Consider the following 25,623-nt stretch of genomic DNA (forward strand, 5'->3'; position numbering starts at 1 on the left):
TCAGAAGAGAATGCCTATATTTTCACGGCATTAAAAAGTCTTTAAAAGTCTTAAGTTGCTGATAGACGTGTGTGTGAGAACAGTGTCTAACATCGCTGAATGTGTTTTGTGAGAGTGAAAGAAACTTGCTCAGATGTCTCTCCACCTAGTCGTGAATCATTTTCCTTTTTAACCACAACGTTAACAAACGCCTCACAAGTTGTTTATGGAAGATTTCACTCCCTGTCAACAGAGTTCAGTTCAGTTCAGTTATTTTTTATTTCTGGCTTTGGACACATAACATCGGTCATTCTATAAATCACCAAAGTTTTACCAGCTGCTATTGCAGCATTGTCCAATAAGCACTAGGCTTGTCGGGCCCTACCCCTGAAGACTTACGTTTATTTTTTTATTTTTTTATTTTTTTTATGTACATACATACATAGTAGATACATATAGTACACATTACAGTACACACATATAGTACACATTAGAGTACACCTTACAGTATAGTATACCTGCAGTATATAATAGTATATAGTACATAATAGTCTACATACATAGTACATAGTATAGTACATGATATATACAATATAATATAGTACCATAATATAATAGTATATACTGCAAATATAGTTCAATATAATATACAAATGAATTATAATATGATTATATAATGTGATATGATATAGCGCACAATACAGTATCATACTTTTTTTTTTTTTTTTTTTATATATATATATATATATATATATATATATATATATATATATGCAATTAAAGCTCTTCTTCCCTTCGGTCTGATTTTTTTTTTGTCTAGATTTGAATTGATTTATGTTTTCACAATATTTTTGTTCATCCTCTAGCCCATTCCACAGGGTGGCTCCATAAGAGGAGATGCACATTATTTTCTGGTTGGTTTTCATCACAGGTTTTTTGAAGTTCAATGGTCCTCTGAGGCTGTATCCCCCCTCTTTATCCAGAAATTTGCTTCTTACATTTACCGGTAATGTAGAGTGAGTGATTTTCAATTGAAACAGCTGTTGAGTCAATGGCTCCTCTTGTAATAAGCACATGTATAGCTGGTTAAAGACTGGGTAGTTTCTGTACTTGATTTACAATTGAAAAGTAAGTACATGGCAGAGGGAGATAGTATCAAGCAAATTGATCCTTGGATGTCTAATATATATGGGTTGCTGCTATTGGAGTAAAATGCATAGCTTACAACTGCAAGAAAACGTTTAAACACTGATGGTAAGCTAAGCTATAGCCAATGCTACAGAATGAATTCAGGAACAGCTAAACTGTGGAACTTTGTCTACTTCATATACTGTATATAGCATATTAAACTTGTGTTTAATTTGTTTTGATTGAGACGGTAAGAAGGTTGAGAGGGAGACAGAGTAGGGGAGACACATGAGAGAAGGTTCTTTATTGAGACAGTAGGAAGGCTGAGATGGAGACAGAGTAGGGGAGACACAGGAGAGACGGTTCTTTATTGAGACAGTAGGAAGGCTGAGAGGGAGTCAGAGTAGGGGAGACACGGGAGAGAAGGTTCTTTATTGAGACAGTAGGGAGGCTGAGAGGGAGTCGGAGTAGGGGAGACACGGGAGAGAAGGTTCTTTACTGAGACAGTAGGAAGGCTGAGAGGGAGACACAGGAGAGAAGGTTCTTTACTGAGACAGTAGGAAGGCTGAGAGGGAGACACAGGAGAGAAGGTTCTTTACTGAGACAGTAGGAAGGCTGAGAGGGAGACACAGGAGAGGAGGTTCTTTATTGAGACAGTAGGGAGGCTGAGAGGGAGTCGGAGTAGGGGAGACACAGGAGAGAAGGTTCTTTACTGAGACAGTAGGAAGGCTGAGAGGGAGACACAGGAGAGGAGGTTCTTTACTGAGACAGTAGGAAGACTGAGAAGGAGACACAGGAGAGGAGGTTCTTTACTGAGACAGTAGGAAGGCTGAGAGGGAGACACAGGAGAGGAGGTTCTTTATTGAGACGGAAGAGAGGGTTCCTCTGGCGGGATTCAATCCCAGGCCAGCATGGGCACAGATGTGGCTCCAGAGATGGGGTCTTAACCCCTACACCATCTCTGGGTGTAAGTGTTCTATGGTTAAATGGTAAATGGTGCATTTATATAGCGCTTTTATCCAAATCGCTTTACAATTTGTTCCTCACATTCACACATTCACTCACACATTCACACAGCGATGGCGGAGGCGACCATGCAAGGTGCCAACCTACTCATCGGGAGCAATTAGGGGTTAAGTGTCTTGCTCAAGGACACTTTGACACACTGCCCGGGAGGAGCGGGAATCGAACCGGGAACCTCTGGATTCCGACTGCTCTACCTCCTGAGCCACTGTGGTTATTAGTGAAACGGTACATAACCACATCGCACTGCCCTCCTTCTGTACCCATGTTAGTTTGACCGCTTGTTGCATAACGTGCTAAATAACTTGTTGGTTTTTTCATCTTATTATCAATCCCCTTATTTGCCTGCTATCTGGGTCACCGTTAATGGCTTCGTGCCTCGGGTATCACTTAAGACGTAAAGGCAACAGCGGTGTGGGAGTTATCGGAGTAATTGGCTCGTCTGCGCCTGTGGCAGCTGGTAAACGGCTCGTACGCGGATCCACGCGATCATCCGACCCTCGTGTCGACAGAGAGGTTAGAGAGGTGGCGCTGGGTACTTAGCGCAGCCTTTTAAGAGGTCCCTTCCCTTCCGACACCGCGCTCCTTCCTGTCCATTAGCGCTGCTCAGAGGAAGAGGCCCGGCCCGGATGGAGAACCCCGACAGCGACGCATAGACAGTGTTACTGTATTCCACCTCCTTCTCCCTTCTTCCTCCCGGAGATGAATGAGTGAGCTTGTTGCCACGCATTAGAGGACCTTAGGTTTGGCTCAATACTGCCTAAATATTATTGCACGATATTTTCTGTATATTTTCTGTGTAGACGGGTACACAGTCTATTTAGTGTGTTTTAGTTTTCCGGCACAAATTGCAATGCGATACGACATCCTTTTATGTCTTAAACTTAATTTTTATTTTTTTTATCTACTTTTTCTCCTTTTTTTCTGTGAATTTTCTCCCCATCCCAATTTGACCTCTCGTGCCAATTCTCCCTCCCCTGTCCTGATCGTTGCTCGCATATGCCCCCCACTGGCCGGTTGTAGGGAGGATAGAAGCCTTGCATCACATGTCCCCTCCGATACATGTGGAGGCAGCATGTCACATCTTTTCACCTGCCAGCGCGGACTCTCATTTGGCGAGGAGTAACGTGTGGGAGGCTCACACTGCCCCCGCCATTTTCCTGACTTTGCTGTGCAGGCGCCCCAACCGACCTGTAGGAGTCGCTGTTCACAACGACCAGACTACCACCCTTCGACTTCCCACCCGCTAACTCTGCCAATTGAGTTAGTATGACGGCCGGCCCAAGCCGGAGGCAACGCCGACAGCCGGATTCGAACCCGGTGTATCTTGTGTTGGTGACGAGCGCAATGTCCGCTGCGCCACCCAGCCGCCTGTCTTAAACTTAAACTTTATGACATTTACTGGTCTATTTTCTTTAACTCTTTAATACTGCTGCAAGGAATTTATTTTGATTAACTAAAATAATATACAGTATTATATGTGTATTCCTTTTTATTTTATTATTATTATATATTGTGGTTTGTGGATGATGGTGTAGTAAAAAGCCATACCTTTGCATGGATCCATGACCATATACCTTCACATACCTCCCAGCCCTGATAGGGGACACTGTGTTGTATCCAGCTGTTGCTGCACAGCGACGGGGCATATGGAGGTTGAGTGTAGGGTCCTGTGGAGGAGGGTTGTAGGGTCTCGTGGAGAGGGGTGGAGGTGGATTGTAGGGTCTCGTGGAGAGGGGAGGGGTGGAGGTGGATTGTAGGGTCTCGTGGAGAGGGGTGGAGGTGGATTGTAGGGTCTCGTGGAGAGGGGTGGAGGTGGATTGTAGGGTCTTGTGGAGAGGGGTGGAGGTGGATTGTAGGGTCTCGTGGAGAGGGGTGGAGGTGGATTGTAGGGTCTCGTGGAGAGGGGTGGAGGTGGATTGTAGGGTCTCGTGGAGAGGGGTGGAGGTGGATTGTAGGGTCTCGTGGAGAGGGGTGGAGGTGGATTGTAGGGTCTCGTGGAGAGGGGTGGAGGTGGATTGTAGGGTCTCGTGGAGAGGGGTGGAGGTGGATTGTAGGGTCTCGTGGAGAGGGGTGGAGGTTGATTGTAGGGTCTCGTGGAGAGGGGTGGAGGTGGATTGTAGGGTCTCGTGGAGAGGGGTGGAGGTGGATTGTAGGGTCTCGTGGAGAGGGGTGGAGGTGGATTGTAGGGTCTCGTGGAGAGGGGTGGAGGTGGATTGTAGGGTCTCGTGGAGAGGGGTGGAGGTGGATTGTAGGGTCTCGTGGAGAGGGGTGGAGGTGGATTCAATACATCTCTCCCCATCAGTGGCGTCGCGTGGGTAAAATAACAGGGGAAGCCAAAAAAAAATTATAAAAAAAAAAATTATTAAATATTCTTATTAATATTTATTTTTATTTTTATTTTTTTTAAGTCAAGCAGTCACCATGTACACTACAGTATGGCTCGGCGGCCAGTCAAACTTTCTTTTTATTTATTTAACAGATTGCAGAATGGGTACAATACAGTACGGCTCAATACACACAATTGTATAAGGGGATGCAGACCAGAGAAAGACGTTTGTCTTGTTTACATCAGGGTCATTAATACTGCTGGAGCATTGGTTCATTTTTGGTCCGATTTTTCCTTGCACGATTTTGCGCACCGCGTGGGAGCAAATTCGAGACACATATTCTGTTGCAAAAAGGTGTCCCACGGTCTCCTCTATGGCCGTGAATATTTTCACGCGGATCGGAATCACGGCGCGCCCGTGGGACACTTTTCCGTTTCGGCAAGTTTATTCCACGCTTTCTGTTTTCCTTTTCTAAGCATTTTCGGGGCTACATGTGAATGAGTAAAAGTTGCGGGACGCCCAGATGTTTCCACGATAGAAAGCTCGCGTGGATCCCATAATAGGCTCACTTAATACAGCGTTTTAAGTTAAAAGCTTCGGCACGCCGAGAGGTCCCCGTGGATTTAATCTCGCGAGGATCGGGGCAATATTCGGCCCGTGGGAACAGTTACGGGTTAATACAATGTTCAGAGTGCAGAGGGGAAAATATGCTGAGTGTCTTCCTCCCAGCCCCGTTTTAAACTTTTAGGGTGTGGCAGTCAGCTCGAATCTGATTGGCTAGGATCGGATTTGGACTCTATAATGCTGGAAGCCTGGAGAAAGAGACCTACCCCCTGCCTCTCTCCTATACTAGCTGCAGTGAGCACAGTGAGTCTGACAGTGTGTTAGAGGGAGTGAGAAGGAGAAGAGGGAGACATTTAAAAAATAAAAATAAAAATTATAACACAGATGAAAAAGAATGTAAACTATATATATATTTTTTTTTTTTCATATTTCATATTTGATATTAATTCATATTTTAATATTAGGGAGGCATGGCTTCCGTTGGCTTCCATAAGGATTCGCCACTGCTCCCCATTGAGGTTAATCTCCCAGCAGCCTCTCTGTGTGTCTGCCCATCAGGCTGTTAGAGGTTAATCTCCCAGCAGCCTCTCTGTGTGTCTGCCCACCAGGCTGTTAGAGGTTAATCTCCCAGCAGCCTCTCTGTGTCTGCCCACCAGGCTGTTAGAGGTTAATCTCCCAGCAGCCTCTCTGTGTGTCTGCCCATCAGGCTGTTAGAGGTTAATCTCCCAGCAGCCTCTCTGTGTGTCTGCCCACCAGGCTGTTAGAGGTTAATCTCCCAGCAGCCTCTCTGTATCTGGGATTACACTGTACCACACTTGATAAAAAAAATAAAAAAAATATGTCTTGACGCTCTTCCCGACTAGAGTTTCTAATCGGTATTCTTTAATAAAGGAAGAATTAGTGCCGGGATAGTCTTGGGTGAGCCTTTGTTAATCCCCATTAAGGGAAAAACGGAGCGAGGTTAGCACCTGCCTCACGCTCCACGCCACGGCCCCTGTTGCATTGTGGACGATGATTACTGATGGCAAGCTGGGCTGGGAACATGCCGTGCGCTGTGCCGCACTGGTCTTAGAGGGCTGACATCTGTCACTGTGTGTGTGTGTGTGCGTGTGCGCGCAGCCGCGTGGTCCAGCCCGTGCGGCGTCGGAGTGAGAGTGGAGTTTTTCAAAAGCATTAAAGCCAGCAGGAGGTTAGCTAACCAGTGGAGGATGGTGGCTGCAAGCTGCTGCCCCCCCCCCCCCCCCCCCACCCCCTACACACACACACACACACACAAACACACATACACATACAGTACACTGCACTAGCGAACTACCATTAAGAGATACAGAGAGCCTGATGGATGCTACATCCTCGCTTCTCAGGAGGACGTTACGCTTCAGGTAAGGCTGTGTTTGTGTGTGTGAGTGCGTGCACGTGTGTGTAGTACTATGGGTCTGTGTAGATTGAGGTTATGTGTGCCCGTTTTGGAGTGGGACCTGTTGATCTTGAATGACGGAGCACTTGTGAACAATTGCTTGGCCTTTGGACAGTATGTTGAGTGTTTGTCGATGGTCAGTGGAGTCGCTACGACTACGTATTGGTGTGTAGGTTGATAGTTGGAATCTTCTGTTATGGAAAACTAGGGTTGGTGGGAAAAATCAATATTATAGTATTGCAATATTTTGTGCGCCGATATTGTTTCAATATACTGATGGCAAGTATCGATATGAAGAAAATATATAAAGAAATATATTTGTGTATATATATGTTGTTGGAGACAATATATATATTTATATATACTACGGGGACATGACGCAGTACTATCGCATTGTTAAAGGAACACTCCAACATTTTGGGAAATTAGCTTATAAGATAATAATAGGGATGTCCGATATTATCGGCCTACCTATATTATCGGCCGATATTGGCATTCAAATGTGATATCGGAAAATATCGGTATCTGTTTTCAAAATTATTTTATTATTATTTTATTTTTTTACATTTCTATAACCTTTATTTACCCAGGCAAGCAAGTAAGAACAAATTCAGATTTTATTTATTGTCAAAAGTATGGATAATGTTGTGTTAATTCCACAACAAGAGATATGTAATGTTAATTACCTGAAATTATTCCTTTTTTTTGGGGGGGGGGGGAACCTTGCATATATCGGTATCGGTTGATATCGGTATCGGAAATTAAGAGTTGGACAATATCGGTATATCGGTATCTGTAAAAAAGCCAATATCGAGCATCCCTAGATAATAATAATAATAATAATAATAATAATAATAATAATAATAATAATAATAATACACTTTATTTGTATAGCACCTTTCATACAGAAACTGCAGCTCAAAGTGCTTCACAACAGAAACAAGACAGGCATAAAATGAGCACATAAAGTGCAGACATATAAAATCACAGTTTTTCACATTAGGATCTAACATCCCAACAGGCCACCTTGTTTATGGTTTGATTCAGTTTTAAATAGACAATGATGAAAAGAGTAAGATAAAATAGACAGAGTAAAATAGTGCAGTGCAATAAAATAGTAGAATAGAATATATATATATATATTTTTTTTACCAGTTTCTTCTCTGTGCGTTCAGTAGAAAGCTATCTGGCTGAACGTTAGCCTAGCTTAGCACAATGAATGGACACGGACAGTGCCGGTTAGCCTAGGCATTGTCCAACTAACACCTCTCCCGAAGGCTAACCGGCACTGTCCACTTCCATTCATTGTTGTTGATCCCATGGAACCGTTACGTTTTGTTTTTCACATTGTAGACAATTATGTCTATTTTTTTTATTATGAAACGGTCTGACTGTGGAGTTAAAGCAATGTCAAAACATAGACAGTTTAAAATAAAATATAGTCAAATGGTTTTCCAGAGGTACAGAGATGAAGAAGGGGTTTGATATCTGGCTGTATGTATGTATGTATGTATGTATGTATGTATGTATGTATGTATGTATGTATGTATGTATGTATGTATGTATGTATGTATGTATGTATGTATGTATGTATGTATGTATGTATGTATGTATGTATGTATGTATGTATGTATGTATGTATGTATGTATGTATGTATGTATGTATGTATGTATGTATGTATGTATGTATGTATGTATGTATGTATGTATGTATGTATGTATGTATGTATGTATGTATGTATGTATGTATGTATGTATGTATGTATGTATGTATGTATGTATGTATGTATGTATGTATGTATGTATGTATGTATGTATGTATGTATGTATGTATGTATGTATGTATGTATGTATGTATGTATGTATGTATGTATGTATGTATGTATGTATGTATGTATGTATGTATGTATGTATGTATGTATGTATGTATGTATGTATGTATGTATGTATGTATGTATGTATGTATGTATGTATGTATGTATGTATGTATGTATGTATGTATGTATGTATGTATGTATGTATGTATGTATGTATGTATGTATGTATGTATGTATGTATGTATGTATGTATGTATGTATGTAAAATGGCTAGAGGAACTATACAGTTTTGGCAAACAATAAGGAATTATTCAAAAAGTTAATTTTAAATTTGTTTTCATTATAAGTCTGACCATAAAGAGAGCAGGTAGTTATAAATTATATATAGTTATAAATAGGGGTGTAACGATGCATCGATTAATCGAAATGCATCAATTCTAATGTGTTCGATTCGATGCATCGATTTGAATATTACCGTAATTCCTCTAATAGTAACCGGGTCTCAAATACAAGCCGGGTCTCTATTAATGGCCGGGTGCGCTCTTGAGCTAAGCAATTATAAGCCGGCCTCCTAATACAAGCCGGGTTACTAATATACTGAGCTGCATACTGAGCTAGTTACTTGATTTCACTTTGAAAACGTTGAAATGACCAGTGACCACCTGTAATTGCACTGTTTACTATTTCATACAGTACTTGGTTTCAATAAATGAACCCAGTACATTTTACTGGGTTCAAACTGACACAAAATGTTGATTTATTCATTATGATCCGTTTGAAAATTTGAAATATAGGCCTCCCTCTTATACAGGCCTCCTCCTAATACAAGCCTGGTACCCGCTACAGTTGAAACAAATACAAGCTGGGGTTACTATTAGAGGAATTACGGTATGTTAGAATTGATTATAATCGAAATTAATCAAAATTTAAAAAATTTAAAAACATGTATTGTATTGTTTTTATTGACCTATAGTCCATTCATGCTGAGTGAATCAGTTCCCCCAGCCACATTTGTGTATTAAATTTTTTTTGGGGAATTAACTGATGGAAGATTTATCGAAAATTAATCGAATTGAATCGTGGTCAAATGAAGAGATTTCATGATGCATTGAATCGTTGCCTGAAGAATCGTAATCTAATCTAATCGTTGTGAGGTCGAATCGTTACACCCCTAGTTATAAAGTATGATTTGAGTAAAAAGGGGTGGGATTAAATAAGTGTATACTAATTCCCACTCCTTTTCAAATATGTAATAAAGATTTAGTTAGACTTTTGTGTTTATTTTTTTTTATATATCTGTATATTCTGTATAAGGTGCTGGCAGGCATTTCTCATGTCAAAATAGTGATCATATATTATTAGTTATTTTAGTTAGATTAAGAATTTTGATAAGGGATCCAATTTCCACAAGATGTTTTGTGAAGTTGTATTGTTGAATTCAGACCGATCTTTGTCTACCCTGATTGTGTCGGTAACTGCTATTTCACAACGCTACCGTCGATGTGCTGAATCACTTCATACCAACAGTCATTAATGTTAACGGGCGAGTAGGGCTGACCTTCGAAGCTTTTTTTGGCAATCGAAGCTTCGGGGCCGAGCTTCGATTTTAATTCAAAGCTTCGATTTTTTTTTTTTTTTATTTTTTTTTTATCTTATGTTGTGTGACTTGTACAGCACTTTCATAAACTTTGTTGTTTTTAAATGTGCTCTATAAATAAAGTGGGTTGGATTAATTAATTAAGTAGCCCCTTTCGTGACTGAGCCAACAAGGTTTCACTCGGCTGTGTGATTTAATTCAAGGTGGATCGCTGTTGTCGTTTGAACAACTTCAGATTTCATGGGAACTACCAATCCCCCAAATCAAGAATGTTTAAGATGAATGAAGTAAGATTTTGATTATTTGAAATATGGCCTGTGTAGACTAAACTATGCACAGAATTATGTCAGTCTACAAGGTCCGGATTCTACATGGTCCGGCAATGTAGACCTTGTAGACTCCACTACAGACCAATTATCAGTGAATGTTCATGCATTTTTAAGAAGGGCAACTTCCATAAAAAAACAAAGAACTCACCAAAACATCTCAGTAGCACCTTAAGTAGCACCTTATCTAAATTTTATTTCCTATTTTGTTTATTCATCCCAGTATCTTTCTTTCTTATGTGTGGAATTCTACAAGGCATGTAGGTGTATGTATTTGAGGATGATATCCTTCAAACAGGCAATAGTGATGATATAATTTGGGCAGTGCTGAGCTGGGTTACTTTCCTCCAGTGTATTTGTCCCCCGGCCCCACCCAATGGCCCCATGCACACACACACACACACACACACACACACACACACACACACACACACAAACACACACACACTTACATTTAGTCATTTAGCTGACGCTTTTATCCAAAGCGACTTACAAGTTCTGTACGACAAGACAGCAAGAAGGGTACAACTCTATCAGCTGAGTAACAATGTTTATCAAAGTGTTGCGTGTTACAGACAGGTTAGTTTATTAGGAAAAGTGCATGACAGTAAGGTTAGTCACGGTTAGTTTTTTTTTTTTTTTTTTTTTTAAATCATTTCAGATAATGGTTGAAGAAGTGAGTCTTTAGTCGACGGCGAAAGATTGGACGGGATTCGGCTGTCCTAACTGGGATGGGTAGTTCTCACACACACGCACACGCACACACACACAAATCGAAGTAAAAAAAAAAATTGAGAATTTTTTTTTGATTTTATTTTTTTAACTTCGATTTTTTTTTTTAATGTTCGAAGCTTGTGCCATCGAACGAAGCCTCGAAGCTTCGAAGTATTTAAGACAGCCCTACGGGCGAGCACTGTTGAATTCACACGTGCTTTACGAGGCTCGTGCAAATGTGCAGAGTCACCTAATACAATACAACACACACCAGGGTTATTAATGACTGCACGCGCGGTCCTGGGTAACTGCACCCGCAACACTCAGCCGCTCAGCGTCAAGCAAAGATGGAGAGGTTGGTCTGTCTGGCTCTTAAGTGCTGGTTTGTGTGTGTGTGTGTGTGCACGTGTGTGTGTGTTGCCTCAGAAGCACCAGCCAGCCCTATCATATGGTCAGCAGAGGGCCGGCTGCAGACAGAGTGGTCAGAGCTGAGTAAGTGGTCCATCCTCTTCCTCCTCCTCCTCTCCTCTTCCTCCTGGGCAGACTGCAGGATCAGGTTGCCATCTCTAATGCGGGCGGGCGGACGGACGTGACCAGAGCAAATGGCGTTCAGTCCAGCAATCTGATTAGAGGGAGGGAGAGAGAGATAGAGAGGAAGAGAGAGAGAATGGAGAGGGAGAGACAGAGAAAGAGACAGAGATACAAAAGAGAGAGGGAGAGAGAGAGAGAGAGAGAGACACAGGGAGGGAGGGGGAGAGAGACAGGGAGAGAGAGACAGACAGGGGGAGAGAGAGACTTCCGCCCACAGATACAATCACAGACGACGTTAGCGTTTTTCATTACTGTTATGGGCATCTCGATCCATGGCAGGATAAGCCGCAGAGTAGTGTTTAATGCGGGAGAAGAGAGAGCAGGTTTTGAGTGTAATGTCAGCCTGTGTGCGGCTCATCCTGCTGTGTCATGACTGATTGAGAGGGCAGATCTGTGTCTCTCTTGTCCATTTTAATCTGGGTTTACATAATCCAGCCGGTGTGGCAATACGTCTGCACCGGGAGACAAAGACACACCCACGTCCCCTGTGGACGGAAGTGGTGCTAGAGAGAAAAAAACAACAACACACTTCTGTTTTTTGGCCAGTTAATATAGCTGCTCTTGATCCAAATTATTTAGAGTGTGAATGTAATAGCGTTATGTCACCTGAAAGTACACAGCATTTACTGTCTTTACTCTTCTCTCTCTCTCTCTCTCTCTCTCTCTCTCTCTCTCTCTCTCTCTCTCTCTCTCTCTTTCTCTTTCTCTTTCTCTCTCTCTCTCTCAATTCAATTCAATTCAATTCAAATGGCTTTATTGGCATGACGTACTTCTACATGTTGCCAAAGCAAATGATTAATATTAAACATAGACATGGATTACAAAACAGATATCAAAGTACATACAAAATATCATCATAAAATAAAACATAAAATATTACAGCATATAAAACGGTAACCACTGGATTGTCAAGAGAGGTACTGTACGAACATTGAACTGTATAAAATGCGGTGTTTACTGTATTTTGTAAATGTGTGTGTTTGGCTATTGAGAACATGTTAGAGCTGATGCATTTTGAACAATATGTAAAATGTTCTTTCAGCAATATAAAGTATCAATACTAATTCAGCTTTTAACTAGCTTTTCTTTTTAACTAACAGAGGTTGTCTTAATTAAGTAATGCGTAAATGATTCGAGTAGTGTGTGTGTGTGTGTGTGTGTGTGTGTGTATTATGAGACTAGTTCAGTTTAGTGCAGATGTACTGGAGGAGCTGTTTAATCTCACTCATTCCTTCATAGTTCATTCTTCCTTGGAGGGCCTCTGCGTAGCTGCGTGGGGCCTGGTGTGGTTCTTCATGCTGTGGGCTGGGAAGGGGCAGAGGGCCAGGCTCTTGGTTCTGGTAGAGTCTCTGGTTTGTTGAGGGGTAGTAGCCTGGGCCAGGGCCAGTCTGGTTGTGCTGCTGGAGCTGGTGATGTTCTGGTGAAGCGGGGGGTCTGTGGGGTGCGCTGGGTCTGGATGGATGTCTGGGAGGTCTTTGGCTCCTTGTGGGGTCTGAGGCGTAGTGGGGGTCCCTGGGAGGTCTTTGGCTCCTGGTGGGGTCTGGGGCGTAGTGGGGGTCCCTGGGAGGTCTTTGGCTCCTGGTGGGGTCTGGGGCGTAGTGGGGGTCCCTGGGAGGTCTTTGGCTCCTGGTGGGGTCTGGGGCGTAGTGGGGGTCCCTGGGAGGTCTTTGGCTCCTGGTGGGGTCTGGGGCGTAGTGGGGGTCCCTGGGAGGTCTTTGGCTCCTGATGGGGTCTGAGGCATAGTGGGGGCTCCTGGGAGGTCTTTGGCTCCTGATGGGGTCTGAGGCGTATTGGGGGTCCCTGGGAGGTCCTCTGGCTGGTGTAAGGTGGAGGCTTTGACGGCCCAGTGCCACATCTTTTAGTGTTTTTGTAAACATGCCCACTGCCTGCTTTTTTAAGTGGGAGTGGTCGTACAGGTGCTCAGGCGTTATATATATATATGATGTGCAACGTGTACATTTGGGAGTGAGGCACATCCTCTGGTGATGTCAGCGTTCACCCTATTGATGGTCTTGGGGTGAAAGTCTCTGCGGGGTAGCAAGGTTGAGATGGTGATGCGTGAGTCTGGGAAGGTCACAGCTGCATTCTCTGCTACTCTGGTGACCAGACTACCAACCTTTTCCTGTTCCTCCCGCAGGTTGTTGGTGCCAGTGTGGATGATAATATGGCCTGGTGTGCCAAACTCGGGGTGCGCAAGGATTTGCAGTGCATCCTCTAATGTGGGGCACCAGATTTTGGACACTTTTGTGTTGGGGAAAAGTTTTTGTTCTTGGATGAACTTGCCATTTGAGTCTATTAGGATAGCAACCTCAGTGTCCTTTTTCAGGGTGGTGGGCTGACGGTGTGAGATGCTGGGGGAGGAGGGGGCCTGGGGGGCTTGAGAGCCTCTCTCGGCTGCATCCTCACTGGGTGGTGGGGGCTCGGTGGTGGGTGGGTTGGGGGAGCAGGGGGCCCGGGGGGCTAGAAGGCCTCTCTCGGTTGCATCCTCGCTGGGTGGTGGGGGCTCAGTGGTGGGAGGGTTGGGAGGGGTGAGGGGTTGTGGCTGTTCTGTACTGGTAGACATCAGCTTCACCATGATGGCTGATATTTCCTTTGATATCTCGTTTCTCACCTGCATTATTTCCCGCCTCATGATGTCCTTTGTTTCCCTAAGTTCTGTGGTGAGGGTCCGGTTGTCCTTCTGCAGGCTGGAGATCTGTTCCCTCAGCTCCTGTGTAGCAGACTCCAGCTGGTGCTTCCACTGCTGGAGGGCAGGGTGTGGTGTGGGGCTGGTGGAGAGCTGCTGTTCTCTCAGCTCAGTGAGCTCCACCTCTAGTAGAGCCAGACTGTCTCTCAGGAGGCTGACGGTGTGGTGGTCTGGGTGCTGGTTGTTATGACCAGGAATAGGGGATACCTGGCTCTCTGTTGTCGGGGTGCCTGTGGTGATGGGAGAGCTCAGAGTGCTTCCTGTGTCCTTTCTAGATGCTGCCCCCTTCTTCAGAGTGGGGAAGTCCAAAGGAGCCAAGGGCAGCTTCGTTACCTTGCACCATGACCGTACCATTTTGGTAAAAGTTGACAGTCAGGAACCTTCTCTCTTGGTCCTTGTCTTCATCCTCAAAGATCTGAAGTTGTCTTCCCTTGCAGATCCCTTTCTTGATTACGAAGCCGTAGTGCTTTGATATGGCTGTATGCCATGCAGTGACATGCTCGGTGAAGAAGAGCAGGTTGGTAATAACACCAGTGTTTTTAGAGCGGTCAGCATATAGAGTCTCTGGGTATTCTCGTTGTAACCTATGTCTGAACTGTATTCTCCCGTTCTCTGATTTGATCTCTTCTGGATATTCAAAAAAACAGGGAAAGAAAATGCCTGCCGCTGTCCGTGCTGCTGTCTCAGTGTCCATGTTGCTATAGCAACTGGATAAACAAAGATGGGATGTTTAACTAGCTAATAATAAAAAAAATTAAATAAGAAAATAAAGATAAATAAAATTATTCTTTAGAAAATAGCTTTGCTCTTTTCACTGTACTATTATTTTATATATATATATATTTAAGTTGAGGCTGGGGCTCAGTGTAGGAAAAGACTGTGTAGCAAATCCAAGTTTGATAGATAAGCCCACCCTGAGGTTGTCCAGCTAAATATGATCTATACAGGTATAGCAGCCTTATTTATGGTGGATATGTAAACCTATCCTGGGGGTTTCCTAGCTAAATATGCTATAGAAACAGTCTTATAGCTAGCAAAAACGATCTTTTTCTAGCTAGCCCACCCTGAGGTTGTCCAGCTAAATATGATCTATACAGGTATAGCAGCCTTATTTATGGTGGATATGTAAACCTATCTCTCTCTCTATCTGTCTCTCTCTGTCTCTCTCAATTCAATTCAAATGGGCTTTATTGACATGGGAAACATACATTTACATTGCCAAAACAATCAAACAGAGAAAACTAAAGAAATCAGTACATTACAGAAGGAATTTCTTGTATGGTTGACAGTCGTTATGGTGGTTGTATTCCGTTAGATGTCCTTTTCTTGTCACAGCAGCTCACAAATATTGCTGCTGTGTTTGCACATTATTGTATTTCTCCCAGTAGGTTTGGGAGTTTTGAGTTATTGTCCATGTTTTCAAAGTCTCTTTGGGTGTTTGCAATTTGTGGGAAGTATATGTCTCTGATGGCTTGGTATAGTGGGCAGGTTGTTAAGAAGTGGAGCTCGGTTTCCACCTCTTGTGTGCAGTGGGTGCATAGTCTGTCTTCTTTTGGGAGCCAGGTCTGCCTATGGCGGCCTTTCTCGATGGCTAGGCTGTGCTCGCTGAGTCTGTACCTAGTCAAGGATCTTCTTAGTTTTGGGTCAGTCACAGTGCTCAGGTATTCTGCCACTGTGTACTCTCTGTTTAGGGCCAAATAGCATTTCAATTTGCTCTGGTTTTGGGTTGTTTCTTTCCAATGTGTCAGATAGTTTTCTTTTTGTTTTCTTATAATTTTGTTTAGTCCAGTGTGGTTTCTGTCTGGTGGCTCTGCTTGTGTTTGTGAGCAGAGTCCCAGAACCATCTGGGTGAGGGCTTTGTTGTGGAGTGTGTCTGGGTAGAGCTGCCGCGGTATTGATTATTTCCTTATCGCACAAATTTGCAAAATATTTCCTACCGCCGCGGTTTTTACCGCACGCACACAAAAAATAAAAATAAAAGTTTGAATGCATTTTTTTTTTTTAGTAGTAGTCTACTCTTTATAGCATATAGCCTGCCTCTAGTCTAAATGTCTATCTTTAGAGGATGACTTTGCAGCATGAATATTGTTTGGGATTCGGCAAACACGCATTAGTTATTGAAAGTGAAACACGGATGCGCAGTTCACTCGGTGTCGCGGGCACCCCCCCCGACCCTTTCTTATTATTATTACTATAAAGTTACTACTTTATAATAAAGGCATTCGTTTTGTGGCATTGACATTATATAGTTATGCGTTCAATAACATCAGCGTATTTACCGGACCATAGCAAGCAATACTCTATTCATATCTCAGTTCCTTTCTTTGCTCAGAGCGTTCTGAGTTGTCCCATTCTGCGGTCTGTTAATAAAGTTTTCAATCAGACAAGTGTATAGAACGAAGGGCTTTTATTATAACATTCGTTGCAGACAGTAAAATCATTATGTCTCGTTTAGTACTCCTGAAGAGCGATGATAGTCCACTCCGGCGGAGAGTTAAAGCTAACGTTATTAGCTGTTGTGATGAACTGACATTCAGGACGTAAAAACGTGTGACGCGTCTCTCTTCTGACCAATCAGTGGTCTGCAATGTTTCACGTGACTTTTCTGGTACCCAATAGGGTCGCTTGGAACCTCGATAGACGAGTAGGGTATATCTGCAGAGCCGCAAGCCCAACGAGAGGAGGGTAAATTATTATTATTATTATAAAAAACAGCGGTGACGCGATATTCAGCCTACTCTGCGGTGGCCGTGATGTAACAGCGATACCGCGGTAATGCGGTAATCGCGGCAGCTCTATGTCTGGGTCACTTTCTTTTAGGTGATTGTAAAATTTAAATGCTCTTTTTTGGATTTTGATGATGTGTGTGTATCTTCCTAGTTCTGCTCTGCATGCATTATTTGGTGTTTTCCGTTGGGTGCGGAGAATGGATTTGCAAAATTCTGCATGCAGAGTCCCATTTGGTGAAGTCTTGGTTTGCAAGTGGGCCCCAGACTTCACAACCATATAGGGAAATCGGTTCTATGACGGAGTCTAATATTTTGAGCCAGATTTTGATTGGAATGTCTAACTTGATGTTCCTTTTGATGGCATAAAAAGCCCTTCTTGCTTTGTCTCTCAGGTCGTTCACAGCTTGGTTGAAGTTCCCTGTAGCACTGATGCTAAGGCATAGATAGGTGTAGTTTTTTGTGTATTCTAGGGAAATTTTGTCTAGGAGGAATTTATCTTTGTGTTGTTGTAGGCTGGGCCTTTTTTGGAATATCATAACTTTAGTTTTGGTTAGGTTTACTGTCAGTGCCCATGTCTGGGATAATTTGTGCAGAAGATCAAGGTGCTGCTGTAGCCCTTCTTTTGTTGGAGACAGCAGGACCAGGTCATCTGCAAACAGTAGGCATTTTACTTCTGTGTTTGCTAGGGGAATGCCAGGTGCTGCAGTTTGTTCCAATGTTTTTGCCAGTTCATTTATGTATATGTTGAAGAGGGACCCCTGTCTAACCCACGGCTTTGAGGAAAGAAGTCTGGGGTTTTCCTCAATCCTCACAGCACATGTGTTGTTGGTGTACATTGACTTTATGAGGTTGTAAGTTTTCCCTCCAATGCCACTATCTAGCAGCTTGTACAGCAGACCCTCGTGCCAAATTGAGTCAAATGATTTTTGGAAGTCAATGAAACAGGAGTATACTTTGCTTTTATTTTTATTTATTTGGTTGTCGATTAGGGTGCTGAGGGTGAGAATGTGGTCTGTTGTACGGTGATTTGATAGGAAGCCAATCTGTGATTTGCTCAAGGTATTGTTGTTTGTGAGGAAATTTATGAGTCTGTGGTTGATGATCATACAGAGGATTTTTCCAAGGTTGCTGTTGACACAGATCCCACGGTAATTGTTTGGGTCAGATTTGTCTCCCTTTTTGTGGAGCGGTGTTATGAGTCCTTAGTTCCAAATATTGGGGAAGATCCCGGAGCTAAGGACAATGTTAAGGAGTTTTAGTATAGCCAATTGGAATTTGGAGTTTGTGAATTTTATCATTTCATTTAGAATCTCTCTGGCTCTCTCTCTCTCCTCTCTCTCTCTCTCTCTCCTCTCTCTCTCTCTCTCTCTCTCTCTCTCTCTCTCTCTCTCTCTCTCTCTCTCTCTCTCTCTCTCTCTCTCTCTCTCTCTCTCTCTCTCTCTCTCTCTCTCTCTCTCTCTCTCTCTCTCTCTCTCTCTCTCTCTCTCTCTCTCTCTCTCTCTCTCTCTCTCTCTCTCTCTCTCTCTCTCTCTCTCTCTCTCTCTCTCTCTCTCTCTCTCTCTCTCCTTCTGTCTCTCTCTCCTTCTATCTCTCTCCTTCTCTCTTCTCTCTGTCTCTCTCTCTCCTTCTCTGTCTCTCTCTCGTTATCTCTGTCTCTCTCTCTCCTCTCTCTGTATCTCTCTCTGTCTCTCTCTCTCCCTACTTGTAGTCAGGTTAGCTGTAGCCAGAGACTAAGGTTCACTCAGAGACACAGTGCTGATGTTGAACCAGACACCAATGCCGTGGACATTTCAGGAGGTAAAGACGGTAGTCGATGACTATGTACCACCAACCTGAAAACCAGTGGCGGTTGACTCTGCGGCTCACGTGCTGACGAACTCTTTTAGAAGGCTATATTTGCATCTGAAATGATGCCCGTTTGGTGAACTCGGATTAAAGACTGGCCTATATATCTGTAGTTGTTCACCCACCTCAGGTAGTGTCGTCATAATGAGAAGCAAGTCTGCTGAAGCTGATTTTGAACGTGACGTTTACTGAGGCACCGGCCTTTACTTTATTGGTTTATTTAGACGGGACAGAGCATATGAATGGACACTACAAATAAATGCAGTGTAAATACACCGGATTTAGTAAGGATGCTAGTTTTCATGCCCAGTCCCCACACACAACATAAAAACTAACCGGCAGGCAGTGAAGTATTGTATTAAAGTGCTTTCAAGTAATATAGGATTTGTTGTCAAGGTGCACTATTAGACTAAAAAAAGCCGAAGGCCGGACCAGCACTCTCAGCACTATTAGACTATACATGGTCACAGGTTTGGTTGTTGAGTAACCATTTTTTTAATTTAATTTAAAGGATGGAAAAAATTATGTCAAAGGTAGATAATTTCAGATTAAACGGCTCTGAACTGAGAGGATGTTTTTACTCAAGGCGGTTTGCCGGCCGGGCACTTCGCAATCCCCTCTAGTGGTTGCCCTAGTGCTGATTCCTCTATCGGGCTGCCTTTCTAGGAATTCCCTCAGAGGGGCGGGCACAGACCATGCAGGGTCTTGTATATAACAATAGCCTGTTTAAAAACTTTTAAATTGGCAAACTCAAATAGTTTTACCTCTGGCCTTGAATGTCCTTGCAGTGGAAGAACTACAAAGAAAAGGCCACGCGTTATGATTTTTGCCCTCGTTCTCTTGTCCTCCCCTCAGACAGAATGTAGCGGCGGTAGAGTTTTATCTTGTGTCACAATAATGCTGCGAGGCCGCTTCTCCTTTCAAACCGCCGCAGCGTCTTCTCCGGCTCAGCTGGCAAGCCGGTCATTGATTTGTCTGGAGTCCTCTCAGTCAAAGTCATTGGAGGGCGGAGTCTCGGAACCGTTGCTAGCTACTCACTTTCTCAGCTGTGAGTCGTTCATTCATTCAAACCTTTATTTATTCTCGAAAAGGACAATTGAGGTCACCCTCGTTTTCAATGTCGTCGAGACTTAGACATTGCAATGCATACATTCTTTACAATTGAATAATAATAAATAATAATAACTATCTATATACAGTAGCACCTTTCACACATGGACCGCAGTGCCCCGCAGCAAGTAGCACAAAATTAACATAGGTATACAATTAGCATACAGTTGACAGAATAAAAACAATGCATAAAGTGCAGACATAAGAATAGGTATAAGAGTAGTGCAACGCCTAGAACAGCCAGTCCCCCAAACACCCCACATATCAATCCCCACCACATCCCCTTCCAAGACAGACGTTCTGCGGTCTGTTGGTGAGATGGTCCATGATCCAGGCCACCAAGCCATGCGCCAGCTGCATCACCGCGAGCTCCTCCGCTAACTTCTCCACTAGCGTCTCCACTAGCCGTAAAGGCTGGATGGTGTTGAAGAACCAAACACCACTGTAACACAAGAGCCAGCATTATGTCCTGCTGTGTTCCTGGTGTTAAGAGTAAGACGGCCAGAAACAAAAAAAATTACACTGGTATCTCCTTATAGAACAGCCTGCCTATGCACATCAAGCAAATAAAGCGTTTTCTTTTTTTAAACAAAAGTGCAAGTGCTTCTTTGGGAAGAAGTGTAGGATTGGAGATTATAAATTATCTTATTGTAGTGCAGGGTACGGAATTTATTTTATGTCTTGTTGTATTGTGTTTTTATTGTGTTTGCTTTTATTGTTTTTATTGTTATTGTGTTTTTATTGTCTTGTGTTTTCCATCGAGGACCACTTTGGAAATAAGTGTTTTAAGTTATGCTTTTAAGTGCAATCCTCTGGAGTACAGGGTCATGATACTTCAATGTTATGTAGGCTATGATACTTGTAATTTTCCAAAAAGATAAATAAATAAAAAATAAAAAGGCTCTGGAGAAGTCAAAGAACATGATTCTCATTGAGCTTTGCGGCTTCTCCAAGTGCGTGTAGGCTCTGTGGAGCATGTAGATGATGGCGTCCTCCACCCAAATGTGTGCCTACTGCCTGGTATGCAAACCGCAGGGGGTCGATGGAGTCACGCACCAGGGGCTTGAGGTGTTGCAGGACCAGCCTCTCAAAAGTCTTCATGACGTGTGACGTCAGAACGACTGGCCTGTAGTCGTTGAGGGTGCTAGGGACAATGCAGGAGGTCTTCCAGAGCTGGGGCACCCTCTCCAGCCTCAGGGAGAGGTTGAAGAGGTGTTCAAACGGTGCTGCCCTGCACATGCCTTGAGCACCCAGTGGTTTGTGTTGTCCGTCCGGTCCTCTGGCCTTGAGTATTGTGATGTTAGTATCAGCATATTAAAGGGTTAGGGTTAGTATTGTGATGTTAGTATCAGCATCTTAAAGGGTTAATAATAATAATAACTTGGTTTTATATAGCGCCTTTCAAAAGACCCAAGGTCGCTTTACAGGAGGAAAAAACAAAACAAAAGTAACAAACATAGTGGACAGACACAACAGACAAAGTGGTAAATTTGGGGTTAAAGGCCGAGTTGAAGAGGTGGGTTTTAGGAGTGTTTTGAATGAGTCCAGAGTTGGGGTGTTGCGGAGTTCTGTGGGGAGGGAGTTCCAGAGGGTGGGAGCTGCCACACTGAAAGCTCTGTCCCCAAAGGTCCACAGTCTGGTTCAGGGAATGGAGAGCTGACCAGCGTCTGTGGATTGCAGGGACCATGACTGAGTGTAGGGGTGGGTTAGTATTGTGATGTTAGTATCATCATCTTAAAGGCTCAGAGTGAGCTCCCCAAACCAAGACAACATTATGTCCAACCCCCCCCCCCCCCCCCAGGGGTCTTACCAGCTAAAAGTGTTTTCTTGTGGTGAAGGCCTGCCATTGGTTGATGGAAGTCATCTGGCAAAGTATTTGTCTAAAGAGTAGTAGACCATAGTTTACATCTAACTGGATGTCTTCCACTGTCAGAAATGGAAGTAAGCTAACCGGTACTACTTATTCTCATATTATTTTCCCTCGAACACATTGAATACATAATATTATATTAATTGTTCCCAAAACATTTGTTGAAAAAAGGTTTAAAATCATTTCACTTCACGGCGTCTGTACATTCATGTTTATTCACAGTGTCAAGGCTCCGTGACGTATAGGCAATTCTGAGTAGGAGTGTGATTGTGTGTCCTTTAGTTGATATCAAACATAACCTTGAACTTGTGCCAAACCGACGCCTTTTACTCCCTACTCGCATCCGGTGCGTGCTTGTGTACCAAAAGACCTGATTCACTCCTGTCCAGCGGGCGTTCATCAGCCCGGGCCCAGTGCGCGTCACTCTCCGCTGCCTAGCATCGCGTCTCCTGCAGGATGGGGGAGTGGGGGGGGCATCCCTATGGAAACCGTCTCCGGGGGGCGACTTGATTGGCCGGGACCTTGTTTACCAGTCAGCGAGGCTAAAAGGGAAGCTACATAGGAAGGTACTCTACGTTGAACAGTTAGGACCTTATTCAACTTCCCAGTGTTTGTTGGGGATCTGTGATGAGCGGTTGCATGGCTGGCTGGTGCTGCTAGGAGCTGAGGAGGGAACAACAGGAGATCCCAGAGGAGGAGGACGAAGGATGTGCAGCTGAGATGCTCTGGGGTTCCTTCACCTGGCTCTTTGGTTGTTTCTCGTAGGTATTTTTGCTGCTCCTCCCAGATAAAATGGTAAATGGCTGCATTTATATAGCAGCTTTTATCCAAAGTGCTTTACAATTTGTTCCTCACATTTTTACCCATTCACTCACACATTCACACACCATGCAAGGTGCCGACCTGCTCATCGGGAGCAGTTAGGGGTTAAGTGTCTCGCTCAAGGACACTTCGACGGGAGGAGTGGGAATCGAAGGAGTGGGAATCGAACCGGTAACCTCTGGATTACCAGACGGCTGCTCTACCTCCCGAACCACTGTCGCTCAACTAGATAAAGTAGTTGAGCGGTTCAGGATAGCGATGATGATGGCGTTTACATGCTGACCTGCTTGATGCTCCAGCTTGGGCTTGTGCTGAAGAAGACTCCCCCTGGTGGCCATATCTGTGTCCTTCGCCACCGTCATCCCATCTTTAGGACCACAGCGGAAATAACACTTATAACGAGAATAACGAGAAACTCACTTATGTCTAAATGATTTCTTCATGTCTCCTCACAGAACGCGGGGGCTGCCCAAGCTCAAGGAGTCCACGTCCCATGAGTCTCTACTGAGCCCGGGCAGCGCTGTGGAGGCGCTGGACCTGGGCATGGAGGAGGAGGTGTACATCAAGCCCCTCCACAGCAGCATCCTGGGGCAGGAGTTCTGCTTCGAGGTAGGAATGAAGCCATGTTGCTCTCATTTTGTCTTTGTCATGTGTCGTAAATGCAGCACACCCTTCCTTCACCCCCCCCCCCCCCCACAAAGCCCAAGCCCAAACAGTAGTTTCATCTGGTGTTGAGAGGGAGGAGGGAGTCGTTGGGTTGCATTTCTCCAGTTGTTTTGAAATGTCTTTGGTAACTTGTAGAAGATGACAGAAAGGCAGCCTTTTCTCAAATCAATGGGTAATAGTGTTTAATAATCGTGATTTCAATATCAATCAAAATAATTGTGATTTTTGCCATAATCAAGCAGCCCTACTTGATACCTTCAGCTGGAATCAACTGTCTTCTTTTCACTTCTCTTTAAGTACTCTTAAAGCGTTAGTCAGCTGTTATATAAAAATAACAGGTCATTTTAGATCATTTTAGGGTTCTAGAACAACACAAACATTAGGTGGCGCACGCCGGGCTGGGCGATATGACGATATTATATAAATATCGGGTACAGTTCATTAACGATACACTTTTTAAACGTATCGTGGATATCGTGATGTTTTGCCCAAGAGGCTTGTGTTGCGTCAATCTGGTCCACACGTTGACACTTTTGAACAGCGCCGCCCCACACACACACTACTGCATCAAAAGTTACTACTTATGATAACAAAGGCATTCGTTTTGTGGCATTGACGTTATATAGTTACACTTTCAATAACATCAGCGTATTTACATAGCAACGACCGAGGTCGACCTAGATATAGCAAGCATTAGCCGTTCATATTTCAGCCCGTGCTGACTCCGTTGTGCCCATTCTGCGGTCTGTTAATAACGTTTTCAATCAGACAGATGTATGGAAATGCTTTTATTATAACATCCGTTGCAGTAAAATCATTATGCCTCCAGTCGTTTAGTCATTCTGCAGAGCTAAAAGGTAAAAGTCGGCCGCGGCGAGCTACCGCTGCCATTGTTGTTTTCATTGAGCTCTCCAATAGCGGAAGTAAAAAATTTATACGCGCTTGCCGATTGGTGCTAAGAACAGCAGGGCGGGTGCAAGCGATGTGACGTAATTGGCAGACGCGACTGTCAATCAAACTGATTCTGTTTGCCGACTGAATGAATATAAACGTTATTAACAGATTGCAGCATAGGTACAATACAGTACAGCTCAATACAACAACAGTCAACAGTGGACTGGAGGATGCAGACCAGAGAAAGACTTTCGTCTTGTTTACATCAGGGTCCCCCATTTTCAATTCATCATATTTCGTATCTAAATCATATAATATCTCATTGCTAAATATATGCAATATATAATCTAATAATCCAATAATCTAAATCTAATATATAATATAAAAATGCTAAATGCATGGGTATTTTATTTTGTCTTTAATGTTAGCTTGCAAACTCAAATACTGTCTTGGTAAGCCTCATAATGAATTGTTTGGGGGAAAAAAAGAAAAACATCGTGATGCGTATCGTGTATCGCCAAAAGGTCAGAAAATATCGTGATATCATATTTAGGCCATATCGCCCAGCCCGCCGCCGCACGGAGATTACGTTCGTCACCAACACCGGGAGACACTGGATTCGCCTGTTCGAATCCAGCTCCCGGCGTTGCTATCAGCTTGGCTGGCCTCTCACACTGATACAATTGGCTGTATCAGAGGGTGGGAAAGCTGAAGGGTGGGTCCTGGGTGTTGAGGACAGCGACCCCTACAGTTTGGTCGGGGCGCCTGCTCAGCAAGGGTTGGAACTAAGGAGAGATAGTGTGGCCTCCCACACGCTACACTCTCCCCGGTGAGAACCTGCGCGGCCAGGTTGGCCTGCCGGCAGGCTGCACATGCGTCGGAGGAAAAGCATGTGACAGTCTCCGGTCTCCCGGACCAACAGTAGGGGAAAGTACGCAACAACCAGGAAGGGTGGCATGGGAGAAACATCGGGAAAAAGAGGGGAAGAAAGATAATAAAAACAATAAATAAAAAAATTACAACATAGTTGTCGTGGTTTGCTCTAGTAGGGCACTGCCCCTCCCTCACTGAGAGTTGTAAGCATTAGTCGGCTAATGTACCTAGCTTGATTAGCTTAAAGGGGAACTATCTTATAAATGGCCTTTTTCAGTGTTTAGCATTGTTTCCTAGCTATGTGGACTTATATTAATATGATCTATGTCTCTAATTCTCATATTGGCGCATTCTTCCAATTCTCCTCTCACAATATTCACCCTCACTGAACTGAGTCATCTGAAAATGTGATGATTTGTGATGTCAGAGAGACTCGGCTGCATGATAATGTGGCAGATGCCACCAGGCCACACAGTGGTTTAGGAGCACAGCCTCAAAACGGCTCGAGATCTTGAGGTAGAAAAATGCTGTTTTTGAGGACTTGATTAGAAATACAAAACAATGAATTAAAAAAATTTATAATTACAGAGGTGTTCCATAAACTCACAGGAATTGTGTAAAAGTGCCCAAATAGTGAAAGAA

General features: G+C 43.6%; 1 protein-coding gene across 1 annotated transcript in view; it reads left to right on the forward strand.

Moving 5' to 3' along the window:
• rasal2 (RAS protein activator like 2) overlaps positions 1–25,623 on the forward strand; it is a 202,652-nt gene that overhangs the window by 127,344 nt on the left and 49,685 nt on the right. The window contains exon 6 of the mRNA XM_084339500.1: positions 23,004–23,157. Coding sequence (XP_084195626.1) covers positions 23,004–23,157 — 154 coding nt within the window. The remainder of the gene's footprint in view (positions 1–23,003; positions 23,158–25,623) is intronic.

The sequence above is a fragment of the Notolepis coatsorum genome (assembly GCF_963971535.1).
Source record: "Notolepis coatsorum genome assembly, contig: SCAFFOLD_247, whole genome shotgun sequence".
Classification (NCBI taxonomy): Eukaryota; Metazoa; Chordata; class Actinopteri; order Aulopiformes; family Paralepididae; genus Notolepis; species Notolepis coatsorum.